This window comes from Capricornis sumatraensis, chromosome 15 (genome assembly GCF_032405125.1).
Source record: "Capricornis sumatraensis isolate serow.1 chromosome 15, serow.2, whole genome shotgun sequence".
Lineage (NCBI taxonomy): Eukaryota > Metazoa > Chordata > Mammalia > Artiodactyla > Bovidae > Capricornis > Capricornis sumatraensis.
Genome location: NC_091083.1, coordinates 80,847,673 through 80,874,385, shown reverse-complemented (window position 1 = coordinate 80,874,385; position 26,713 = coordinate 80,847,673). Strand labels below are relative to the sequence as shown.

General features: G+C 48.4%; 1 protein-coding gene across 1 annotated transcript in view; it reads left to right on the top strand.

The window, feature by feature from the left end:
• The window catches only part of PTGIS (prostaglandin I2 synthase), a 61,257-nt gene extending 35,523 nt beyond the window's left edge, over positions 1-25,734 (top strand). Inside the window, exons 6-10 of the mRNA XM_068987047.1 lie at positions 8,939-9,120; positions 17,246-17,414; positions 18,371-18,552; positions 19,702-19,853; positions 22,471-25,734. Coding sequence (XP_068843148.1) covers positions 8,939-9,120; positions 17,246-17,414; positions 18,371-18,552; positions 19,702-19,853; positions 22,471-22,615 — 830 coding nt within the window. The 3' untranslated portion in view covers positions 22,616-25,734. The remainder of the gene's footprint in view (positions 1-8,938; positions 9,121-17,245; positions 17,415-18,370; positions 18,553-19,701; positions 19,854-22,470) is intronic.
• Positions 25,735-26,713: the final 979 nt, after the last annotated feature.

Genomic DNA, 26,713 nt, shown 5'->3' with positions numbered 1-26,713 from the left:
ATTGGAGTAATAATCACAATTTGTTAAATGTTCCTGGTTGAGGGGCACCTGGGTGGCTTCCAGTTTGTGGCTATGAATTAGGCGGTTGTGCACGTTCTTGTACGTGTCTTTCTGAGCGCAAATGCCTTCATTTCTCTTAGTGTTTAGCCCTGTGCTTTTGTAACATCGGTGTAGCACTCTGGAGCAACTGTTCTGCTACAGAGTTTTCACTGAGCTCCTCATCTAGAACTTCCCACGTGGGTTTACAAAAACCCACCGCCTTCATTTTCATGGCTACAGAGGGGAATCAATATCGGTAGAAAGCTTCCTGCTGCATTCAGGGCGTCAGGCCCATAGGAATCCCTGGGATTCAGTTCCCCCCAGCCACTGTGTCTCAGACTTCCCCAGGGAGAAGAGTCCTCTTGGGCCCTTGTTAATAAGTCTCCAAGCGCCATCCCAGTCCTTTTGATTTGAATGAGCTTCCCTGGTGGCTCAGAGGGGAAGGAATTTGCCAGCAATGTAGGAGTTGTTCAGTCACTCAGTCGTGTCTGACTCTTTGTGACCCCATGGACTGCAGCACGCCAGGCTTCCCTGTCCTTCACCATCTCCCGGAGCTTGCTCAAACTCATGTCCATCAAATCGGTGATGCCACCCAGCCATCTCATCCTCTGTCCCCTTCTCCTCCTGCCTTCAATCTTTCCCAGCATCAGGGTCTTTTCCAATGAGTCAGCATCAGGTGGCCAAAGTATTGGCGCTTCAGTTCCAGCATCAGTCCTTCCAATGAATATTCAGGACTGATTTCCTTTAGGATGGACTGGTTGGATCTCCTTGCAGTCCAAGGGACTCTCAAGAGTCTTCTCCAACACCACGGTTCGAAAGCATCAGTTCTTCGGCGCTCAGCTTTTTTCACAGTCCAACTCTCACATCCATACATGACTACTGGAAGAACCATAGCTTTGACTAGACAGACCTTTGTAGGCAAAGCAATGCAGGAGACCAGGTTCGATCCCTGGGTCGGGAAGATCCCTTGGAGAAGGGCATGGCAACCCACTCCAATATTCTTGCCTGGAGAATTCCATGGGCAGAGGAGCCTGATGGGCTACAGTCCGTGGGGTTGCAAAGAGTCAGACAGGACTGGGCGACTAACACTTTCACTTTCTTCAGGAAGACTGGGACGTGCATTTTTGACAAGTTTCTGACAACTCAGCCATGGGAAGGCAGAGAAACACTGTGTCCTGGTCTCAGAAACTTGCAGCAAGACCCGGATTTGAATCAATACTTTGCTTCTTCCTTGCTGGTGATTTAGGGCAAGTTACTTAACTTCTTTTTGCTCTGGGTCTTCTCTTTGGAGGGGCAGTTGAAGGCAGTGGTTAAGACAGACTCTGGGTTCAGGTGGCTTGAAGTGGTTTACTGGCTCTTATGTATTTTCTCTGTGCCTCAGTGATCCCATCTGTAAAATGGAGAGAACAGTAGGATCTTCCTAGAAGGTGGCTGTTAGGACTGGCTGAGGTAATAAGAAAAAAAAAACATTATTTGTTGAGCAGTTTCTTTGTGCCAGATACCAGGTTGAATACTGTGTCATTCAAAGCTTACAACAGTGCATGACCCCATTTCCTTTATTTATATATTAATATTTTGAAAAATCAAACTTTAACACATTATATTATTTAAGTTAAAACAAACAAACAAACATAGGGCACTTCCTTGGTGGCCCAGTGGATAAGAATCTGCCTGCCAGTGCAGGCGATAACAGGATTCAATGCCTGGTCTGGGAAGATTCCACGTGCCTTGGAGCAAATAAGCCTGTGTACCACGACTACTGAGCCCTCGCCCCAGAGCCCGCACGCTGACCCACTGAGCCCCTGACAGCAGCTGCTGAAGCCCACTCACCTAGAGCCTCTGCTCCACAGCAAGAGAAGCCACCGCAGTGAGACGCCCAAGCGCCACAACAAAGACTAGCGCTCGTCGCAGCTAGAGAACGCCCGTGCAAAGCAACGAGCCTCAGTGAAGGCAGAAATAACAGTATAACAAAAGTAAGATAAGTAAACATTTAAAGTTATATACATATAAAAAAGAAAGAAACACAGGAACTTCCCTGGTGGGTCTAGGGGCTGAGCCTCTGTGCTCCCAATGCAAGGGAACAGGGTTTGATCCCTGGTCAGGGAACTAGGCCCCACATGCCTCAACCAAGAGTTCACATGCTGCAGCAGCCCTCATGCCACAACAAAAACTGAACATCCCGTATGCCACAGTGAAGACCTGACACAGCCACATAAATAAATATGTTTTCAAAAAGAAACACATTCTTGTGATAGATGTAGACAGGAAAAAGAAATAATACTCTTCCAAACCCATCTTCCTATGGAAACCAGTGTTAACGTGCTGATACATCCCTTCTGTGTTTTGTAGGAATACTCTATTTAAAAAATGGAGACAAATATATATATCTGAAGTATTACTGTGTGTATTTACAAAAAGGGGTTATATTTATTATCTACAACTTGATTTTCTAATCTAACAATATAGCTGCACAATCTCCCTTGTTAATTCAAACATCTTCTAGAGGCATTAGCCAATGCAATTAGATAAGGGAAATCAATTACCGATACAATAATGAATAAAGAAGAAATAAAACTATCCCTATTTGCAAGTGATCTGATACTATACTCAGAAAACCCCAGAAAATCTATAAAATTAACTCAAGCATACTATATATATATATATACACACACTGCCTAGCAAAGCAGAAGGATGTGAAAATCAACATAAAAAATCCAGACATCCTTCTGGCTCTTTCAGGTCACTATTTAGACGGCCACCCCCTCCAGTGGATATTTATAATTGTTTCCTTTTTGTGTGTGTGACTGTTATAGCACTTGATTGTACTTGTTATCTCTTCTACAATCTGGTGATTTTATTTTTCTCTAACAGTTTCCTGGAAGTGGGTTTGCCAGGTTAAAGGGCATACACATTAAAATTTTTATTAGCTGTTGCTGTATCTTTTACGAAGCCATGGAGCAATTCATACGCCTACCCAAAGGGAAGGCGTCTGCTCATTCCTCACCAGATTTTATCAGTCTTTCCAATGGTTTGCCAGTCTAATGGGCAGAAGTGGGTAATTGGTCGTTTTAATTTGCATTTTCCCACAACCTTGTGAGCATGCAGTTACGAGTCTTTAAATCCTTACTAATCTGATGGGCATAAAAGGGCATCTGGCTTTATGGGCATTTCATCCTGTGATGAGAAAACATGTTTTAGTGTTACCAGCCATTTGCTTTTCCTCTTTGTGAGTTGCTTGTTCATGATTCGTAATGTGTTTTTTGAGACAGCTCCTTATCTTATTGAATCCTGACATCCTGCAATTGCTAAGTTGTGTCCAATTCTTTGCGACCCCACGGACTGTAGAATGCTAAGCTTCCCTATCCTTCACCATCTCCTGGAGTTTGCTCAAACTCACGTTCATTGAGTTGGTGATGCCATCCACCATCTCATCCTCCTGCCCCCAATCTTTCCCAGCATCAGGGTCTTTTCCAATGAGTTGGCTCTTCGCATCAGGTGGCCAAAGTATTGGCGCTTCAGCATCAGCCCTTCTGATGCAAGTTGGTATTATTAAACTCTTTCTTCCAGTAAAGAAACTGAGGCTCAGAGAAGTGAAGCCATTTTTCATAGACACATAGCTGGTAGGTGGCAGAGCAGCAAGATAGAAGCTTGATCTGTTTGATTGCAAAATCTAGTGCACGGATGGCACTGATTGCTTCTCCAGGGAAGAGTGGTTTCTCTGTTGCTGTTTCTTCCATACAGAAGTATGGAAGAAGTATACAGAAGTCTTCCATTCCAGATTCCCGGGAAGTCTGGGTAGATGCAGAGAGGGACCCTCCCTTTTATTCCCGGAGCAGCTCTGGGCTGGGTATGGGAAGGCTGCATTTCTCAGTATGGGCAGCAGGTGGCAATGTGGGGGACGGTTTCTCAACTTAGGACAGGAGGCTGGGTTGCAGAAGGGCCCCCAGAGCTTGCTATGGGGCATGTGAAGCTATGCAGCTACTTTGGAAAAGCAATTTGGTAGAACCTATCAGCATAAAATACACACACCTTTGATCCTGGACTTCTGCTTCTTGGAATTACCCACAGAGATGCTCCCATGTGTCTACAAATCCACAGATATTCATTGCCATGTTATCTGTGGAAGACTGTTTTTCCTGGAAAATTGAACTGATCCCTGGTGCCAAAAAGTTTGGGGACCACTGTCTTAGAATTACTTGTTTTTTCTTTTATTATTATTATTATTGTTGTTTACTATTTTCATGCATTATTCCTCCTCTGGTTTTAGAAATATAAACATTTTAAAAGAAGATTGAGCTTTTGAGGACCCTCAGATAATCGAATTTGGTGCTTCTCATACAGGAGAGAATTGGGGGGCAGTAGGGAGTTAAATGGAGCCCTGAGCTAAGCAAATCACTTCTTTTTGGAATAATCATTTCACCGGATTATTGGGTGTTTTATTTGAATATTGTTTGGGGGGGGGAGCATTCTTATATTAAAGAATCACAGGGTCTAATGCAAAAATCAAATGCATTTTAAAAGTGAAACACAAGACTTTAAAAATATGTCTCCACTGGGGGCCTTTCTGAACTGTACTCTTGGGTCTCCAGGGGACAGAGGTGTTTCCAAACCTAAACCTCTTGCTTTACAAATGGGGAGACTGAGGGACTTTCCTAATGGCCCAGTGGCTACTCTGAACTCCCAATGCAGGGGGCCCTGCTCAGGGAACTAGATTCCACAGGCTGCAACTAGGAGTTCACGTGCCACAGCTAAAGATCTGGCGTGCCTCAGTGAAGAGTGAAGAGCCTGAGTGCTGCAGCTAAGACCTGGTGCAGCCAAAGAAAGAAAGAAATATTTGAGAAAAAAAAAAAAATGCGACTGAGGCTCAGAGATGGACAGGGCCTCAAGCCAAGCCCACACAGCATGGGAAGTCTGGGATTGAACCTGTTTCTCCTGCTTCCGACCAAGTTACCGATCATATGAGCCTGGCGGTTCTGATTCACAGCCTTGAGTCATTACATGGGGGCTGATAAATAATACCTTATAAGAATGGCGGGATATAGCCAGTGCAATTTGCCAAACCCCTGCCAGTACGGAGTGTGCTCCATGTGTGATCTTTTTGAGTCCTCCTAATGCTCCTCTGAGCCAGGTTGCCCCCGTTTTTCAGATGGGGAACTAAGTCTCAGAAATAGGGAATGATTTACCCAAGATTATCCTCCTAGGAAGGGGCAGAGCTGGGATCTCAACCTGGGTTGCTGTGGCTGCAAACTAGGTGATCTTTATTTCACCATTTATTATTTCTTAATTATGGACATAATACATGAATACATTCCTCTTGGACTAATAATTTACTAACATTCATTCAGCTTTGTTTAATAGTATAGCTAATGTTTATTAGGCCTGGGCCAGGCATCACTCTTCAGGCTTTATATGTGAATGCATTCAATCCCTGTACAACCCTATGTGGTGAGTACTCTTACCCTAATTTATAGGTGAGGAGACCGAGGTGTTCAGAGGTTATAGGTGAGGAGACTGAGATGTTCAGAGGTGAGGTGCCTTATTCAAGGTCAGGCACTCTGCTCCAGAGCTTGGGCTCTTAAGTGGGCTCCCCTGCCTCTTGTGAAAAAATAAAATATTGCAGAGAAGGCATATACTGTTTTGACCTCACTCCCTCTACATCTATCTCCAAGGTAACCATTGTTATCAATTGAGTATTTTACTGCTATGGTTCATGGGGTCATGAACAGTTGGACAAGACTGAGCAACTGAACAACAACAGCTGCTAGAAGAGCACCATCCTGTAGAAATAGAATGCCGGCCACATATGTAACTTTACATTTTCTAGTAGACATGTTTAAAAAAAAATAGTGTTAGTCGCTCAGTCATGCCCAACTCTTTGCAACCCCATGGACTGCAGCCCACCAGGCTCCTTTGTCCATGAGATTTTCCAGGCAAGGATACTGGAGTTGCCATTTCCTTCTCCAGGGGATTGAACCTAGGGATCGAACTCGAGTCTCCTGCATTGCAGGCAGATTCTTTACCTACTGAGCTACAAGGGAAACTGTAAAAAAGATAAATAAAGAGGAATTCCACAGCATTCCAGTGGTTAAGACTCCAAGCTTCCACTGCAGGGGACACGGGTTCAATCCCTGGTTGGGAAACCAAGATTCCACATGCTGCAGGGAGCAGCCAGGGGAAGAAAAATCCCATAAAAATAAAATAAATACACAAAATTAAATTTAAAAAAGAAAGAGGTGAAATCAGCTTTAATAATATTTTTCTTCAACCCAATATATCTAAACTATTATCATTTTAGCATGTAATTAATATGGAATTACTGCAAAATTTTACATTTTGTGTCTGTCGCCAAGACTTGAAACCTGGTAGGTACTTTTGACTCACAGGACATCCCCATTCTGAGTGGCCACATTTTATGTGCTCAGTCAGCATATGTGACTTGTGGCTTTCTTTCTGGACAGAGTTAGTCTTGACCCTTCTCCAGGTACATGCGTGAAATACGGTACACCCCGGTTATACTCAGCTCCAAATACAGCAAGCCCTGGTTTTCCCAGCAGGAAGGGCTTTTTGTTTTTTGTTTGGTTTGGTTTGTCTTTTTAGTCAACCTAAATGTGGAAATAATTAGGACTGGAAATGAAACAACATCTCCTTATCGATGTTGTTGAGCAACCATGGTTAAGCGTTGTATAAACTAACCGTTTAGAGATGTCGCTCTCTTCTCACTGCACCTTTCAGGAGGTGGCCTATTCAGACTCCATCTCGGGCTCCTGTGTCATCTCCATCAGCGGGCTGCCAGGTGGAGTCACCAAACTCAGTTTTCCAGAACCTCTTTCTTCACTCCCGTATCATCTGATTGAAATATAGAATGAACTTTTGGGATCTATCCATCCATGAATCTATGCTCTTTCACTGGAAATTCTTTACAGGGCTGGGCTTGGTGCCAGATTTTGGTTCACGTGATTAAACGTTGAGAATATAAAATGGTGACAGTGAGACGTCTCCCATCCATCCTTCCACCCTGTCCCCCCCACCCCGCCCACCCACAGTCGGCTGGTGTTACTAGTTTCTCCTGGATCCTTCCAGAATTCCTTCATGTGACTACAAGCAGGCATGATGTTATTCTTGCTTTTCGCTTTTGCCCACAAATGCATGGTAAACACACTGGTGTGGACGCTGCTTTTTCCTAATAGAGTAGCCATAATGAAATCTTGTGTAAGATTTTGTGTGTCCTGTACAATTCCAAGGGCTCTAAAAATGTTAAGCTGATTTTACCAAATTGCCAATATAGTTGTTGTGGGGTTTTTTTTTTTTTTTGCTTATTTTTTTTAAAGACTTTTTCCTGGATCTTTTGTTTTATTTATTTACTTTATTATGATTCCTTTTTTTTAAAGAGCTGCTGTAGGTCTTCGTTGCTACAGGGGTTTTTCTCTAGTTGCAGCAAGCAGTTGGGGGGGCTACTGTCTAGTTGTGGAACAAGGGCTTCTCACTGTTTTAGCTTTTCCTGCTTCAGAGCACAGGCTCTAGGTGTGTGGGCTCAGTAGTCACAGCTTGCACGGGCTTAGCTGCTCCGTAGCCTGTGGGATCTTCCCGGACTCGGGATAAAACCTGTACCTCCTGCCTTGGCATCTTTACCACTAAGCTACCAGGGAAGCCCCGAAAATACACATAACACGTAGCAAATATACATAACAGGAAAATCATGTATTTCAGACGAACAGGTGGCCACATTGCTTTAAACTGAGAAGTATTTCACCTGAAAAAGTGTCTAGAGGTGGAAGAAAAGCATGTGGAGCAGATTACGCGAAAACCTAATTAATATGCTTGAATAAGTTTCGCCTCCATTTTACGCTCTGTCACGTGAGGCCTGATTTAGAGACCCTGGGTAGATGGGTCTTCCTGAAACACTGCTTTATGGCTCAAAAAAGTCAGTGAGACAGTTGCTAGTACTTTGGAATCTCATAGCAATCCGAGTGACTCCTTTTCCAAAGGGTGATTTTGGGGAAAGAAACGAACAAATTTTACATTTGCACACGTGTCAATGCAGCATCGTCTTGTAGCATTAACAAAATATATGAATAGGAAGCACTGACTTTATGCCTTCCATGGCCTGCCTGTGTGGGCCGCTGCACAGTTTTCCGGAATGTAAACACGCCATCTTTTATTTAATAGTGTTTGTGAACTGGTGATCCGGGTGCCAAAGCGGACCCTCAGAGAAGTTTTTGTGACCTGCGTGGTGATTGAAAATGACTTACTGAGATGCTGACTTTAAAACACATGAGAGGATTCCACGTGAACATTTGGGTTTCAGCTTCTCCTGGAATCACAGGCTCCCTGGCTGTGCCTTCTCTGTCAGGCCTAGAGGCTGGGGAAGGGGGGGTGGAGCTGAGTGCAGCCCCGGCACCCTCCCATCGGGCCCTGCCTGGCCCTCCGCCCTCGTGCACGCGACCTGCCCTTTCCTGCAGGTGTTGAGTTTGAAGCTCAGACCCATCTGTCCCCTCTTGGTGGTCTGCTCGGTCATTTCTCCTGGCCGATGCTGTGTCGGCTGGCTTTCCTCTGGGATCAGACCCCGGGAAGGAAGCACACGGCTCCCTGTTTCCTGTTCCCTCCCCCGCTCTGCGAAGAAACCCATTCATTTAACAAATGCTGGCGGTTCACCTCCTCTCAACCAGGCCCGCATTTCAGGACTGGGGTCCCTGGAGCTTTCTCCTGCAGGAACTCCCCACCCACCCCCCTGGGGTGACACTCCCCACCTACCCCCCTGGGGTGACACTCCCCACCCACCCCCCTGGGGTGACACCCAAAGACCCTTGACCTCAGGGAGGAGGGCGAGGCAGGGTGGCACTGGGCTGGAGGTGGAGCTGTAAACTGCCCCCCCTCAATCCCCTGTGCTCCATCCCTGCAGGGGATAAGGACCAAGTGGGCAAGGTCAAAGGTCGCCTGTGGAAGCTGTTGTCCCCAGCCAGGCTGGCCAGCCGGGCCCAACGGAGCAGATGGCTGGAGAGTTACCTGCTGCACCTGGAGGAGATGGGCGTGTCGGAGGAGATGCAGGCCCGTGCCCTGGTGCTGCAGCTCTGGGCCACGCAGGTGGGTGCCAGCGGCTGCGGATGTGAGGCTGTGCACGTGAGTGTTTATGTGTGTGTGTGTGCACTCACACGTGTGTACTATGAGGACACTAAGGCAACGTGCCTGCGAGTCCGTGTGCATGTGCTTGCATGGGCCTGTGTGTGTGCCTGTACATGTGTGAGTGGGCCACTGTGAGTGTGGGTGTGGGTCTGTGCAAACACACCCAGCTATCTGCCCCCGTTCCCTCACTCTCTCAACTGTCAAAGTGTCTCATGAACAGGACCTTTCATTCAATATATAATTTTTAATTTGGAAAAATAGCAAACTTAGAGAAGCTGTATGAATAGTTTCATGAACTCATATATACTTCACCTTAATTCTTCAGTTTTATTTATTTTTATTGGAGTATAGTTGATTCACAATGTTAGATTCCCCAGTTTTAAACATTTGACCACATTTACTTTCTCTCTCCCCTACTCTGATTATCTTATTGAATCATTTGCAAGTTAGTTGAAGGCATCATGATTCTTTGCCCCTAATTTCTTCATTGTGCGTCTCCTAAGAAACAAGAATATTCTCCTCCATCTCCACAGCCCAGTGATCAGATTCAGGACAGTTAACCCAGAATCAGGACCATTATCTAATATACAGTCTGTGTTCCAGTTTTGCCTGTTGTTTTAATAATCTTATCTTGGTCCAGCACCGAACCCAGGATCACAGACTGCATTTAGTCATTATACCTTCTTAGTTTTCTTTAGTATGGAACAGGTTTGGTGCCTTTCATTGTTTTCATGACCTTGAGATTACTGAAGTGTGCAAACCAGTTGTCTTGAAGACTCATGTAGAAGTTCCAGGAGGTCTATTCTGTGCTCTGAGTTGATCTAAATGGGAAGGATATCTAATATATATATATATGTACATATAGCTAATTCACTTTGCTTATCATCCAGAAACTAACACAACATTGTAAAGCAACTATACTCCAATAAAAAAATTTTAATTAAAAAAAAATGAAAACAGACCTAAAATCCATTTTGATTGAAACCAAACTTGGTTGAATCCTATTTACAGTGACCTTAGATAATTTTGCTTCATTATTCAATGTATTATGTTTGCATTGGGGATTCTGAAAATAAATTACTTGCTCAAGAAAAATATAAGTTCCACCGAGAACTTACCATGGACCTCAAAGACACTGCTCTGTGTTGCTCATATTTTAGCCAGGAGTAGAGGTGAGAGAAACATCAAGAAAACATGCAGGGTGATTAGGTGCTCACATGAAGGATATAAAACAAGGTCATGACTAGATAGGTCCTGGGGGTCTACTCTACTCTGGCCAGGGTGGCCTTGCTGGGGAAGAGACGACTGGGCTGAACCCTGGATGATAAGAAGGAGCTAGATTTGGGGACTTGGGGAGGGTATGGGGATAGAATATTCCAGGAAGGGGAAACAGCATGTGCAAAGGCCCTGGGGTTGGTTCATGCCAAGTGTTTGAGTAGCAGTGAGGAGTTGAGTGTGGCCAAAGCAGAGTGGGGGCCGGGGGGTGGGCTGTGGGACTGAGGGCAGGGATCATGGAGGGCCCTTGGGCCCTACTCAGTAAAGACTCGAGATTTTTTTTCTGGGTGAAGTGGAAGCCCTGGCAGGGTTCTGAGCAGAGGAGGGACAGGCTCTGAGAAGCGGGGACATGGTGAGCAGACGGTGGTGGCCGTGGAGACGAGGAGGCACTAGACAGACTCTGGGAACAAAGGGGAGGCTGCGCCAGTGGAGCTGGTGATGCCCGCACGCTGCTGGCAACGAGAGCGAGCCGAGTGAGGGCACTGCAACTCCAGGCCTGGCCCCAGCCCTCACCCCAGCCCAGAGCCCCTCCTTCTCTCGGCCCCACCTCTCAGTGGCAGTGACGGGCGGTTGCACAGGCTATGTTTCTGGGTAATTCCTCTCCCATCGACTTACGACTTATTTTTAGTTTTCTCTCAGAATGGTAAAATGTCCTTGCAGGCAGAGGCTGGCAAGGGATGGAGTGGGTTTAGTCAGCAGCTGGGGCCCCATCAGTGTCTAATAACATATTTATGGGCAGTGACTTGGAGCTCCAAACTGTCCCCAGAATCCCTTATGGAAATGGCCTCTATCAGTGGAACTGGATGCTGGCCTGGGGGCTTGAGTGGCAGCAAGTCTGAGGAACAGCCTTTGGCGGCACCAGAACCGGGAAGGAGTTGGGGTCCAGATGTCCTCTCGGGTTGAGTTGTTGGCAGTGTCCACCATTCAGGCCAGTAGAAGACCCTTCGAGATCTTGAGTCTTGAGAGCAGGGCCAAGAGGTTGAGTAGCTCAGCAGTTTGGGGCACAGGCTCTGTGACCAACCTCCCTGAACTTGGATCCTGAATCTCTGCCACTTCCTGGAAAGTCAAATCCTTAACTTCTTGGTGCCTCGGTTTAGAGTGAAAGTGAAGTCACTCAGTCGTGTCCAACTCTGTGACCCCATGGACTGTAGCCCACCAGGCTCCTCCGTCCATGGAATTTTCCAGGCAAGAGTACTGGAGTAGGTTGCCATTTCCTTCTCCAGGGGATCTTCCTGACCCGGGGATTGAACCCGGGTCTCCTGCACTGCAGGCAGACACTTGACTGTCTGAGCCACCAGGGAAGCTGATTTTACTCCTCTGTAAAACAGAGACAGCAAGACCTTCCATAAGGCATTGTGGGGAGGGTGAAAGGAAGTGATCCAGGTAAAGTCCTGTAACTGCTTAGCTGATAACCAGAGCTTAATAACCATATTCAAGGGACTTCCCTGGTGGTCCAGTGGCTGAACTCTGTATTCTCAGTGCTGGGGGCCCAAGTTCAATCCCTGGTCAGGAAACTAGATCCCATGTGCTGCAACTAGCAGTTTCTTACTGAAACTCAAAGATCCCACGTGCCAGAGGTAAATATCCTGCATGCTGGAGTGAGGACCTGATGCAGCCAAATAAATACACAGATAGATACATAAATACAATTTTTAAAAAGTCATTTAAAAAATTCAAGAAGTATTTAGTGTGCCACCCATGTGCCAGACACCATTCTAGGCGGTGGGGATAGAGCAGTGAGCAGAACCAAGATCCCTGCCCTTAAGGAGCTGACATTCTGGTGAGAGAAGACAGTGGACAACCTTGTAAGATGTATTGCAGATGATGAGTTCTGTGGATAAGGCAGAGAAAGGGAGTGAAGAGGGGCTGCTTTTTTTGAGTGGTCAAGGAAAGCCTCACCAGGAAGGCGGCATCTGAGCAGAAACTCAAAGGCAGTGGAGACATGAGCCATGTAGATGTGTAGGATGGGGAGGGAAGCCAGTGAGTGCGAAGGCCCTCAGGCGGGGACGAGGGTGACATGGCAGGGAGGTGGCAGATGCCAGACCAGGGAGGGCCCTGCAGGCCACGGGGAGGACTTGAAATGGGAACGGTTTAAAGGCTCTGAGCAGAGGGACGTGGCCTGCCTTCTGCTTTAGGGGGGTTATTCTGGCTACGTTGTTGAGAGCAGACTGTAGTAGGTGGGGAGTGGCGGCAGGGAGACCGGAGAGGAGGTCTACAGACGCTCGGCCGACGGGAAATCACCATCGTGGAGGTGCTGCACCAAGAGGATGAGAAGCAAAAGCGGTGTTTCGGGTCAGACAGACGCGGGTGGAATCCCAGCTGTGCGACCTTGAACAGGTCACTTCAATATCACCATCTGCAAAGAGGAGGTCAGGGTAATAAGAATAACAGCTGTGCACAGAACTGGGTTTTCCCCCTTCGGTAGTTTGATTTTGAGATAATTTTAGGTTATAGGAGAGTCACAAAGATAGTACAGAGAGTTCCCAAATACCCTTCACCCAGCGGCCCCCAGTGTTAACCTCTCACAGAACCACAGCGCATGCGGGGAAACTAAGCCATCAGCACTGCTGACTAGTCATTGAAAGTCCGTACTTTGTTCAGATCTCCCCAGTTTTCCCACTCATGTCCCTTTTCTCTTCCAGGGTCCAGTCCAGGATCAGCTTTGCACATATTCTTTCATTCCCTTAGAAAAAAAATTTAATCCCCCCGAAAATGAAATGTTATCTATGATCTCCTCCACCCCTCAGTTCTGGGCTCTTTTGAGCCTCAGATGGACTTGCTCCTGGCAGCCACTCCTCCCGGCGGCGGAGGGCTTCTCTCTTGAATTCTAGCGCAGATCCTAAGTCTGGTACCCACTGGTCCAGCCCAGGTCACCCGTCCCCTCTGAGTCCATCACTGACTGACTGACTGGACCAGGCCGGCTCCTATGACCACACTGAGGTCTGGAGGGGGTTTGTTCAGCCCCAGACAGTCCACACAGACTTCGAGTGAAGTGGAGGCAATTCTCCAAAGGAAAATGGGCTAAGGAGCGATGCGGAGCAGGCCTGGCTGCAGGCCAACCCCGCTCCTGTTGACGGACAGTGCGGTGAGGAGGCCGCAAGGTGGCGCACGTGAGTCACCGCGCACCGGGTCTCGCCCCCAGGGAGCGCCCCCTGGAGGTCAGCTCTCGGGTGACGTTCACAGAAAAGGTAGAAGAGAGCTCGGATGCTGCTTTCTGGATCCTGCTGGAAGGTGGACTTTGCTGTGGGCGGGAATGAGATGAGACCAGAAGTGTCCTCCTGGGTGAGCTGAGGCAAGGCGCCAGGGGAGAACACTCAACGTCCAGGGTAGTGGTCTAAAGATCTCAAGATTGTGTGATCAGACACGCGCACACTCACACCTCTGTGCAGCCGGGTAGAACGCAGTCTTTGTCACCTCGCTGACTCTCCACAGCTTCCTCCTGAAAACAGAGTTGACTGAGCAGCCTCCTTTCCCAGTCCTGCATTGTAATTAATGAGCAGTGGCCCCCATCTGACCATCTGGACAAGATAAAAGGGCCTTGGCACTGAGTTAACCCAGAGCTGAATTATTTATCGCCTGTATTCCACCGGCTGTTCAAGTGATGGACAGCAAGTGACCTTGCTTGTCTCAGCTGGACCTGAGGTGCTGGAGGAAACCTCAGAGAGAGTCCAGAGCCCCCATGGGTTCTCAGCCTGAGGGAGGGGCCGGTGAGAGGGAGAGACCATTTCTGAGCTCAGCCTGAGGAGGGAATCCTTTATACTCCTTGTAGCCACCCCAGGAGTGAGTGTGTGTTTACTCCCATTTTACCAAGAGGGAGGTTCTGAAACCCAGAGAGGGGAGGGGCTTGTACAGAGTCACAGGAAGTGGGCAGCCTGGATTTGCACAATTCTGCCTGAACTTGGTCCTGGTCCAGGGCTCTGCCAGCCCACTTCCAGGCTTCCTTGGAGGTCCCCAGCCCAAAGGGACACAAATAATTTATTCAACAAATATCATTAAGCCCTCACTATACGCTGGGATGTTTTTAGATTTCCTTTTCAGTTAAAGGTGGGGTGATACCGGTGCCTGCTGGACGAGGGAACCTGGCACCTCTGAATTCACGAGAATTCAGGAGAAAGAAAATCCATCCCGCTGTCACTGATGCCCCTCCCAGCTTCTGTCCCAGAGGCAACCTCAGCTGCCAGGTGCTAGAGTCTTTCCAGAGCTGGTCTGTGCTCTTCATATGTATATGTCCCTCTTTAAATACACACAAGTGGTAGCACACTGAGCCCCACCCTGCAGCTTGCTTCGGTGCATCTTGGCTCTAGTCACACGTTTGAATGCACAGTCAGTTCCTTTCTAACCACTTCCGGTATCATCATCCTGTGGATGGATCATCGTGATCTCACTGATCTCCTGTTGCTAGATATTGAGGTTGCTCCCAGTCTTTTGCTGTTACACAACACTGTGATAAATATCCTTGTGCAAATGTCCTTTTGTCCACGTGCAGTTGTGTCTGTAATAGAATTGCTGGGTAAACATGACGTTTGATGACTACTTAATATTCCATTATGAAGATTGGATAGGAGAGTCATTTATGGTAGATGAAAATCTTCCTCCAAATCAAGGTTAATTTGTATTCCAGCCATGTCTGGAGTTCATTTAAGGGTACCCCATACATATTTAGCCACACGCTGAATACCTGAGTGTTACTCAGCCAAGGATGCAGTCTTGGAGCAAGATGTTTTTATCCATTTTCCTAATTACCTAACTCCTGAGCAGTTTTACATAATTTTTGTTCAGGAAACAAATAGCTTTCACAATCACCATTGGTTATTGCTGCGTTGCTATATCCACATACGATACTCAAATATTTGAAAGCAAACATTCAGATATTGTACCAGTTCCCTATTGTTGCATGACAACTGACCACAAAAACTCAGTGGCATGCCCTGATGAGTGTTTATTTAACTCACCAGTCTGGGGCTGCTAGGAATCAGCTGGTCTAGACTGGGCTCAACTGGATAGTGCAGCTCTGCTCCATGTTTCTTGGCCTCCTCTGGGGATCAGGTAGCTCACCAGGCAAGTGGAAATGCACAAGGTCTCTTAATGCCTGTGTTCAGTCAGTTCTACCTCATTCTGTTGGCCAAAACACATCACATGGCTGAGCCCAAATCCATGGGGCCAGGAAATACATCCTACCCCTTTAATGGGAGGAAGTACAGAGTCACATGGTAAGAGGCATGGATGTACGGAAGCATGGGGAAGTGGGGCTAAGGATGCATCCATCCTCAGATTTAACAATAATCTTTGTTTTTAAAATCTTTTCTTGAATTTATTACAATATTGCTTCTGTTTTATGTTTTGGTTTTTTGCTGGCAAGGCATGTGGAATCTTAGCTTCCTGACCAGGGATCAAACCCATCCCCCCTGCATTGGAAGGTGAAATCTTAACCACTGGCCTGCCAGGGAAGTCCCAACAGAAATCTTAATTGATACATTGTGTTCTTATTACCAACATTTTCACTGATTCAGTTCCTTTCAGTTCAGTTGCTCAGTTGTGCCCGACTCTTTGCGACCCCATGGACTGCAGCAAGCAAGTCCATCACCAACTCCCGGACCTTGCTCAAACTCATGTCCATCAAGTCAGTGATGCCATCCAATCATCTCATCTTCTGTTGCCCCCTTCTCCTGCCTTCAGTCTTTCCCAGCATCAGGGTCTTTTCCAGCAAGTCCCTTCTTCACATCAGATGGCCAAAGTATTGGAGTTTCAGCTTCAGCATCAGTCCTTCCAATGAATATTCAGGACTGATTTCCGTTAGGATGGACTGCTTGGATCTCCTTGCAGTCCAAGGGACTCTCAAGAGTCTTCTCCAACACCATAGTTCAAAAGCATCAGTTCTTTGGTGCTTAGCTTTCTTTATAGTCCAACTGTCACATCCATACATGACTACTGGAAAAACCATAGCTTGGACTAGATGGACTTTTGTCAGCAAAGTAATGTTTCTGCTTTTTGATATTCTGTCTACGTTGGTCATAGCTTTTCTTCCAGGGAGCAAGCATCTTTTAATTTCATGGCTGCAGTCACCATCTGCAGTGATTTTGGAGCCCCCCAAAATAAAGTCTGTCACTGTTTCCATTGTTTCCCTATTTGCCATGAAGTGATAAGACCGGATTCCATGGTCTTAGTTTTTTGAAAGTTGAGTTTTAAGCAACTTTTTCACTCCCTTCTTTCACTTTCATCAAGAGGCGCTTTGGTTCTTCCCTTTCTGCCATAAGGGTGGTGTAATCTGCCTATCTGAGGTTATTGAGAGTTCTCCCGGCAATCTTGATTCCCCCTTGTGTTTATCCAGTGCAAAATTTCTCATGCTGTACTGTGCATATAAGTTAAATAAGCAGGGTGACAATATACAGCCTTGATGTACTCCTTTCTCAATTTGGAACCAGTCTGTTGTTCCATGTCCAGTTCTAACTGTTGCTTCCTGACCTGCATACAGATTTCTTAGGAGGCAGGTAAGGTGGTCTGGTTAGCTACAGAGATTCACTGAAATCACTGTGAATAGTTCACTGATTAGCTGCAGAGATTACATGTGTGACCTCAGCGCAGTCATTTTGCTCAAGGTCTGGGACACCAAGAACGGCCTTGAAGTAGGCACGGGGCTATGCCAAAACCGCAGAGCATGTTTGAGCCATGTCCTGAGCTGAAGGTAGACGGGGGTCATGCGGGGGGTGGAGTGGGAACCCAGGCTTCCCAACCCCTGTACCTGGGCCAGGGCACATGGCACAGACCAATCAACTCTCACCCCAGCTTTGCCCTCTGGGGCTTCTTATTGCAGGGGAACATGGGTCCTGCCGCCTTCTGGCTCCTGCTCTTTCTCCTCAAGAACCCTGAGGCCCTGGCCGCAGTCCGTGGAGAGCTAGAGACTGTCCTCTTGGGAGCAGAGCAGCCCATTTCACAGATGACCGGCCTCCAGCAGAAAGTTCTGGACAGCATGCCTGTACTGGGTGAGACACCCTCCAAGAGAGCCCTAAAGACCTGGGCATCATGGGCACCCCCCAAGCCCTTCCTCCCCATCATGGGTTCCCATCAGTTCCTCTGACCTAAGGCCCCTGCCCTGGGCCTCCTATCTTCACAGACCTGGTGTCTCCACACCCCAGTCTTCACTACCTGAGTCTCATGGTCTAGTGGGAGGCTTTTGGTTGCAGATGGCAGAAAACCTAACTTAAAGGGGCTGAAGCAGTAAAGAGATTTCATTGGGGGCAGGTAACTAAAAAGTCTAGAGGGACTAGCTCCAGGCCCAGGTAGATCCAGGTGGTTTAACGACACCCTCGGGTCTCAGTCTCTCTCCGTCCTCAGCTTCATTTTCCGCTCCAGCCTCGAGCTGGCAAGATGGCCACCAGTGGCGCCAGGTTGCCTGCCTGGGGAGGGTGTGCGTCCCTGCCACGTTCCTAGCCAAAGTCCCAGGAATGGCTTTCATTGGCTCTTTTCAGGTCATGTGCCCATCCGGAGCCAATCATGAGGTTCGGCGGGTTGAGGTGCTCTGATTAGCCAGTCGCAGTGCAATCCCAGGTGTTGGGTGTGGAATGCGCAGCCCAACCCCTGAGGGCGGTAACGGGGTGGTCCCCGGAAGAAAACAGGGAACTGTTTCCTGAAGGAGGCCGTCTGTTGGGCAGGCAGACATAGCCAAACCCCGCTGTCTCTCCAGCCCTCTCTGCTATCTGCCTGCCTCCCACCTTCCCCCGCAGCTTCTTTTAGGATCAGACCCAGAACTTCATGTCCGAGGTCTCTGCGGCAAATGCCTCATCATGCGGCCGGTTTTGACCTGGCTTTGTGATGGCGGGAGAGCCATGCACCCTCTCTGTCTCTGCACCTGCCTCTGTCAGATGAGGGCCAGGGGGTGGCATTTCAGTGGTGGAGGGGACGCCGCTGACCGTTCCCTCCTTGAACCTGCCCCGTGCAGACAGCGTGCTGAGTGAGAGCCTCAGGCTCACCGCCGCGCCCTTCATCACCCGCGAAGTCGTGGCCGACCTGGCCTTGCCCATGGCGGATGGGCGGGAATTCAGCCTGCGACGTGGGGACCGCCTCCTCCTCTTTCCCTTCCTGAGTCCCCAGAAGGACCCGGAGATCTACACAGACCCGGAGGTAAAAGGCACACCAGGGGTCGTGGGAGGAAATGAGTGGATTCACGTTCAGCGGCAGCCCGTTGGGCTCTTTATTTGCCGTGAATCCTGGCCCAGATTACTGTCACCTCTGTGTGTCTATTTCCTCACCTGAGAAATGGACCTCGTAATAGCATCTACTGCCATGGGGTTGTCAGGAAGATTACATGTGATTATGTTAAGAAAGATCTTCACAGCACCTGGTACACACTAAGCACCTTGCAAGAGCCAGCTGAGCAATTTTTCCTATTTTTAGCATCTTATAATGTTAGCTTCTCAAGGCTTTTCCATCTCCCCAGATTTCGAAATGTGGCAAACTTTCATGATTTCTAACAGTTGGGGATGTTTACTGTGTGCCATGTTCTGTACTATACATGCATGCACCCACCACCTATCCATCCATCCATGCATGCATCTACCCACCATCCATCCCTGCATGCATCCATCCACCATCCATCCATCCATCCATCCATCCATGCAGCAATCATCAACTCACTCTCCCGTCTGTCTGTCCACTGGTCCAGTCACCTATCCTTCCACCTACTCTGTCCAAAAAGCCCCGTGCTCAAATACACTCTTCATGTTACCACTCTACAATGTAACCAGAGGAAACTGGCATTCTCTTTTGTAAAAAATCATTTTAATTTCATTTATTTTAAATTGTTTTATGTTTAAAGTGATATATACTTTAAGACAGAAATATAGACATATATATATTTACAAATAAAAATCTGTCTTCGTTCCCCTTCCTCTCCAGTTCCTCAGGGTTCCCTAACTGTGGTTGGGAGCGTGTCCTTTAGATATTTATGTCTTTTTATAGACACACAACATGCTCACACTCATGTGAATAAGTATGTGTTTGTATAGTCACAGAATCACACAATATTCTGACACTTTGTTTTTCACCCAACAACCAGTCTTGAAAGTTCTTTCCAATGTCAGCAGACACAGACTAAGCTCAGCCTTATCATTAGCTGCCACCATTTTTATCCAGTCCCCGTCAGTTGAGCTTTACATTGTGTCCACTGTTTCTTTATTATAAACAAGACTGTGATAAACATCTTCAGACATTTTTCTCCATACATCCCTGTTTGGGGGATGGAGTTAGAAAGGGACCTTCTTCCTGTTTCAGGTATTTAAATACAACCGATTCCTGAACCCTGATGGATCAGAGAAGAAAGACTTTTACAAAGATGGGAAACGACTGAAGAACTACAGCCTGCCGTGGGGAGCAGGGCATAATCAGTGCCTGGGGAGGGGTTACGCCGTCAACAGCATCAAGCAGTGAGTACCGGGCACATGGAGCCACGGGCCCCGTGCACTTTGGCCCTCAGATAACAAACCAGGGGTATGACATCGCCTGTCCTTCTGTTCAGCTGGGTAACCTCTGCCTCTGTTTCCGCAACTGTAAAATAGGGGTACTGATCATCTTACATCCCAAAGGTGTCAGGATGAGTAAATGGGACCTTTCTAGGTACTTCAGCCACTGCCTGGCTCATTGTAGGCTTTTAATACAAGTTATGATTGTAATTACTACTATTACGACTTTCATGTGCAGGCATTATGCCAGTGAATGGGCACATTCCATTAACCTTTGGCCTCAGTTTTCGCAGCAGTAAAATGGAGATCATTTACAGTTAGTTCCACTCTAAAACTTCCAGTGCATTCTTGAAAATCCCTGCGCTGTGGGAAACCACACAATAAAAACCACAGGGCTGTGGTGGAGATAGGGCCGGGGCCCAGCACTCAGAAACCTCATCAGTGTCGCAGAAAGAGAACGCACCCTGGAAAATACGGTAGCACAGGTTTATTGTTGTTGTTCAGTTGCTCAGTCGTGTGACTCTTTGCAACCCCGTGGACTGCAGCACGCCAGGCCTCCCTGTCCATCACCAACTCCTGGAGCCTGCTCAGACTCATGTCCATCGTGTCGGTGATGCCATCCAGCCATCTCATCCTCTGCCGTCCCCTTCTCCTCCCGCCTTCAATCTTTCTCAGCATCAGGGTCTTTTCCAAGTGAGTCAGTTCTTCACATCAGGTGGCCAAAGTATTAGAGTTTCAGCTTCAGCATCAGTCTTCCAATGAATATTCAGGGTTGATTTTCTTTAGGATTTACTTTAGGGCCCTGCCACAGGTTTACACATGTTTAATGGAATAAATAGAAACACCTAAGTGGTACGATAAATACGGTGCTTTACTTTGGCGATGACCTGACGTTTGCCATGGAAGTGGGCATTGGATGGAGCGTTGAGTCACACTGAAGCCTGGGAGGGGGGTTATCTGAGGTTGGACGCCTGCTGGGAATGGTGTGACTCACCACCCACCTGGTGTACTGAGGTAGCTAGGGGACAGAGTTTAGGTGTGTGCATTTTGTGAATTCCTGCTCGGCTTCATTCAGCTGGGTGCAGTTTTTCATTCTCTTAGTGTTCCTTGCGGATGAAGTGACCACAGGCAGACGTGAAATTTGCGTTACGCTTTGTTTGCACCCTGATGGATGAATCCCACTGGCACGAATTCTCGTGTTCAAAACAAATGTTACAGCAGAACTGACTGTAGTTCCTACTCTAGGAAGTTTTTGGACAGATGAAAGACATAATGGATACGAAATGCTTAGCAAAGTGTCTGGCACACAGAGTCCAATAGGTTAGCTAATCTGTTATTTTTGTTTCAGTTCATCGTCATGATAACTGACTCTACAGGTCAAAGCATTCCTCACGGTCAGGCACCTGGTGAATGAAGGTGCCAGGCTCCAAATCTGGGTGTGGGTACAGACCCCCCAACACACTGGTATAAACTCCCCCTCTACCACCCTGCAGCTTCAGAGCTGGAAGGAACACAGCCCACCCCTTTGACCCTCCTTGACCAGACGGGGAAACTGAGGCCCAGGGTGGGGAAGAAACCCGACAGGAGTCACATGCCCTTAAGAGGCAGAGCCCGAGTCTGCGCCCAGCTCCCCTGCCCAGAGCGCTGACTTTGCTCTGTCCTCATCTTCCCTCTTTTGCACTCGTCTAGTCAGATGAAAGGGTCTTCCCTGCCGTGTGTTGTGCCAGCATTGGGCACCTGGGTGGCAGTGGGGGCGGGGTGATGGTAGGGCCCAGAGGAGTAGCGGATCAGGCTGAGCTTAGCTAACACAGGCAGAGGTACAGTTCGGCTGGTGGAGCCAGTTCACACTGCCGGGGGTTGGCCTGCCACCCCTTTTACGGGCCCACCGATAGCATCATCACACAGTTCGTGTACTTGTCAGGACAGCGTCCAGGCGATGGCCGTGCCTACTGTGCGTCCTGCTCTCCCAGCATCCCCACAGCTGTCCGGAGGAGGGGTGCCCGCTTCTGATCTCACGAAGGCGGCTGTGGTTTAGCAGCAGCCCAGACCAGGGTAGACAGTCGGGGTTCCAGGAATTTGCTGGGGCCTGGGCTGAGGATGGTGGGAAGAATCAGGAAGGGTCAGTGTCCGTATTAACCAGGAGAAGCTCAGTTTTGCTGCTGTGGCAAATGACACCCAAGTCGACCCCCAAGCTTGTACAGGTTTGGTTCCCACTCATACAGTGTCAGCTGTGGGTTTGGGGGGTTGCTCTTCACCTCCATGCAGGGACTCAGGGGCCAGGTTCTTCCCGTCTTCCAACCCCATCGTCTCCACATGAAGCCCAGGCAGCCAGGAGAGCTGGAGAGCAGGCACTGGCTCTGAAATGCTTTGGTTGGAATTGACACATGTCATGCCTGCCCACAGCCTGTCAGCCAGGACTCAGAAGCGTGTGGCCTTTGTGCTCTGCTTGCTCACCCTCCTTTCCCAGTTTTCCCAGAGTGAGAGCTGGGGTCAGACCAGGAGGAAGCCCTTGTTTTCCTGCCTGACTTTGAACGGACGCCCCTCTTTCCCTCTTCATGCCTCTGACACTGCCTCTCTCCAGATTCGTGTTCCTTGTGCTGACGCAGTTTGACCTGGAGCTGATCACCCCGGACATGGACATCCCCGAGTTTGACCTCAGCAGGTACGGCTTCGGGCTGATGCAGCCGGAACACGATGTGCCCGTCCGCTACCGCATCCGGCCGTGAGCTCCACTCGCCCAGCCTACCCCATCACCCAACTTCCCGTGCCTGCGTTCAGCCCGGGTGCCAGGCTTTGAACATCCAATGGTTCCAGCATTATCCCTTCCCTGCTGTTTTTCAGAAGACTGTGCCTGGGGGTGGTGGAGGGGGGCGGGGGAGAAGGAGAGTGAAGAAAAGACACCAAAAGCTGCCCAGATTATCTGCGGCAAAGTTCCAACATGAGACTCTCTCTGCTCCCAGCTCCTCCCACCGTTGTGAAATCCGCTAAAGCTACGGGTGCCTGTGCTCAGTCGCTCAGTCATGTCTGATTCTTTGTGGCTCCATGGACTGTAGTTTACCAGGCTCCTCTGTCCACGGAAATGTTCCAGGCAAGAATACTGAAGTGGGTTGCTATTTCCTGCTCCAGGGGATCTTCCCAACCCAGGGGTTGAACATGCATCTCTTGGGTCGCTAGCACTGGCAAGTGGATTCTTTATATTATGCCACCTAAAGCTGCAGCAGACAGGGCACACTAAGAGACCTCCTAACTGCTCTGTCCCCAACCCCTAAGGGATTGCCATCCAATGCCCTGGGTATGGTCCAGGTAATAACGAGTCAAAGCAGACGCTGGCCATAAAAAGGCCATTCAGGGCCTAGCAGTACATCTGTTGATATAAACTCTGTCCCTGAACTGTTACTAAACTACCTAAAGCCAAAGAGTCTCTTAGCATATCCGCTTTCCTGGGTGTCCCCTTCACTGGACACCTCCCCCATCTCTCTGTTTACACCAATCCTTGAGAAAACGCAGGAGGGTTTCCCGAGGCTGGGGCTTCCACGGGCTGGGGGTGGCCACTGGATGCGGGGCTCTGAGGAGCAGGCTTCTCAGCATTAAGAGTTCCGGGCTCCACATGGGATGGGCTCTCCTGGCGCTGGGACTCAGGCAGGGAATTAGCAGGACAGCCCAGACTGGGTGGCCCCTGTGAAAGCAAGCAGCCAGAACTCCTGGGGCTGGTGGAGCCAAACAAGAGACCTTGGTTTCCTCCATTCTAGCTCAGGAGCTCCAGCTCTGGGCCCCATCTAGATTGCAGGCTTGTTTCATTTGGGCCACATTTATAGAAAATACGGTAATGTTACCTTGTCATCTTTGGAAGAGTTGATTGAAAATGTCCAACTTCTCTTGAAGGCTTGAAAGATCTGTCCACACTGGGCCTGTGTTCCCGAGGGCCACTGTTAGCCAGAGCCGAGTAGCAGCTGTCTGCCTTATCCGGTGCCCATCTCTGGTTCACCAGCATTTCTACTTTCTGCTTTTCCATCCACAGTACCTCCTGTCCCCCAAAGGCACCGGTTTGAGAACCCTGTTCCTACTTTTGGAGGTGGTATTGTAGGAGGTGTAGGGTCCTGCTGATGGATTGTTTCTCAGACCAACGGTCCTTCCTATCCTGGGTGTGCCACCCTTCGATCAAACAGATCAGTGACAACAACTTGCCTTTGCATTTAGGGAGAGAAAAAAACAGATCAAAGAGAAAAATTACCTGGAAGCCGTTATTAGGATGATATGTATTCTTGTTAATATTAGGTCCTGCTTATTGAAGACCCTCTAAATGCCTGTGACAGGACCAGTTTCTATTTTGACGGCATCTCTGGGAAGAGGATGGTTACACGCTCTTTATAGATGAGGAAATGGGCTTCAGAAAGGTGAAGTGACTTGCACAGCTTACAAGCCGATAGAATCTCACAAACAGATTTACTCTCCCAGCAGCAAATGCTAGGTGGGCAGCTCTGTGCTCCTTGAGCTCAGAGGGATAGTGGAGGGGCAGTTCTGTTTGGCATCAGACAGCAGACAGAGCCAGAGGCACCCATGGGTGGATGCATCTCATGAGATGCAGACACACGTACACACACATAACTAGGTTTCTTTAGCTTTAGCTGGAGGGATAAGAGAAGACGTGAAATCTCTGAATGTTCTGGGGTCTCTTCTCAAAGAGGCACCAGGGCTTGGGGGCTTCCCTGGCCCCCAGCCTCCAAGCAGCCCCAGGATTCCCAGACAGTCTGTGATTGGCAGGAGGCAGGATATCCCTAGGGAAACCCATCTTCACGCCTGGGTGACCCCCGCTGCCGCCTGCTTCTTAACTCTGCAGGAAATCAGAGCTGGCAGTCTCCTGTGGGAGGAGGAGCCGGTTTCCATGGCAACCCTCAGCTGCCTTATCCTGACTAGGAAGGGAAGGAAGGAGGCTGGCAGAAATAGCTCCGGGAAGATCTCTGGCGCGTGGCTTCTACCCTGATGCGCTCGGGAAAAGCCCTCTGATTATCCCCTTCCACATTAGGGCTGCTTTGTCGCCGAGACTAGATCTCACCCATGTTCAAAAAAGAGCCTGTTCCCTTTAAAGGGGACACCTCCTTGGAGCCACAATCATTAGGAAGAGACAATTCTCCCACCAGGCAGCCCCAGCTGGTATCGGAGATCAAGTACAGCTTGAAAGAAAGTGCTTTGAACCCACCTTTGTTTTCATCTTTTTTCTTTTTTCCCTTTCTTCTAAAAATACCGAGGTCAGAAATACCCAGACATTGACCTGATGGAGTGTTTCTGTACCACATCATGATTATTATTTTTTGCTGTATTTTGTATTGTTGTTTACCAGTTTATTTCCTTTAAATGGTCTCATTTTTTTTAAACTTATATTTGTTTAAAAAGGGAGCTTCTTTCCCACTGCCGGTAACTAACAACATGTATCACTTGCTGCCAAAAATAGAAAGTGACTGTGAAAGATAAATCTGCTGGGGAGGGGTCCCCTGTGCTGGTGTCACCAAGGCTCAGAGCCTGAGCTCTGCCTCTTCTGAGTTACAAAGGGAACAGACAGGTGTTTGAGTGGCGTTACGACCACGCCAGCAGCACCCTGAGACTTGGTCCTCGACAGGGGAAGAGGAGCGAGGTGCCCACCCCACAGGGGGGCATCACGCCCAGCACAAGGGCCACCCTGGGCCATCTCCCACCGGTGCTTCCCGCCCACAGTGAGCGGGGGACATCCCACCTGCCCATTCTCCAGGTGGAGAAACCAGCCCTGAGAGTTGAATCTTCTGGCCTAACGACATTCGTCTGGATGTTTTTTGTTGTTGTTTTTAAAGACGGTGTTTTGTGAGTAGCAGTGATTGTTCCGCCTTGCTGTTTTAATAAAGAATTCTATTTTTATATGATATTGTCGAGCAGAAATGTGCTGAAATACATCAAATCATTCTTGTTTGTGGACTGCCTCTGACTGTGAGTCAGATAAAGAGTCGACTACGTCCAGAGAGGCGAGCTTAGCGCCTGGGAAGGGAGTGGAGCACCTGAGTGCCTGGCTCTGGGACATGGCCTTCCATGGACAGAATCAAGTCACACCCCCCAGCCTCCTGCCAAGTGACATGACCGTCTCCGTTTTAGAGGAGGAAACTGAGGGTCAGAGAGTGAAGTGGCTGGCCAGGATCACGCAATTAATAAGTAGTAGACCCGGGATTCAGGCACAGGCTCCCTGCCTCCTGAGACCAGGCTCAGAATCTATCAACAATCCTCCTGAGGGCAGAGGACGGACCAGGTGTCCATAGAGGACCTTGGGGAAGAGGCTTACCACCCAAAGTAAACCAAGCAGAGAGAGTCTCTTACAAATTTGCCACATGTTCCCTATGCTTCATGTAAATATATGCATTTGTTTTAATATTTAAAAGAAGGGGAGAGAAGTTTTTCTTTTTTTTTGGCCACACCTCGAGGCATGTGGGATCTTAGTTCCCTGACCAGGCATTGAACCTATGCCCCTTGCAGTGAAATGCAGAGTCCTAACCACTGAACCACCAAGGAATTCCTGGGGAGAAATTAATTAAATTAGCTTTGGGAAAACTTGAAAAGGGAAAACTGCTTTTTTTCCCTCTCAAATCTTTGAGAAAAAATGCTGTCCTGAGGCAAATGTCGTATCAGTTTCCTCATCTGGGGGGGGCCACGGAGGCCCATTTGGTGGGATTGGGTTGGGCTGTGACAGACATCCGAAAGTTACACAGCACTACTTCACATATTAAGATGCTTATATTCAATACAGCAGACATTGCTTTCTCTCTTACACAGATACAGGAGATCAGAGGTGGTATGGCATCTCCACA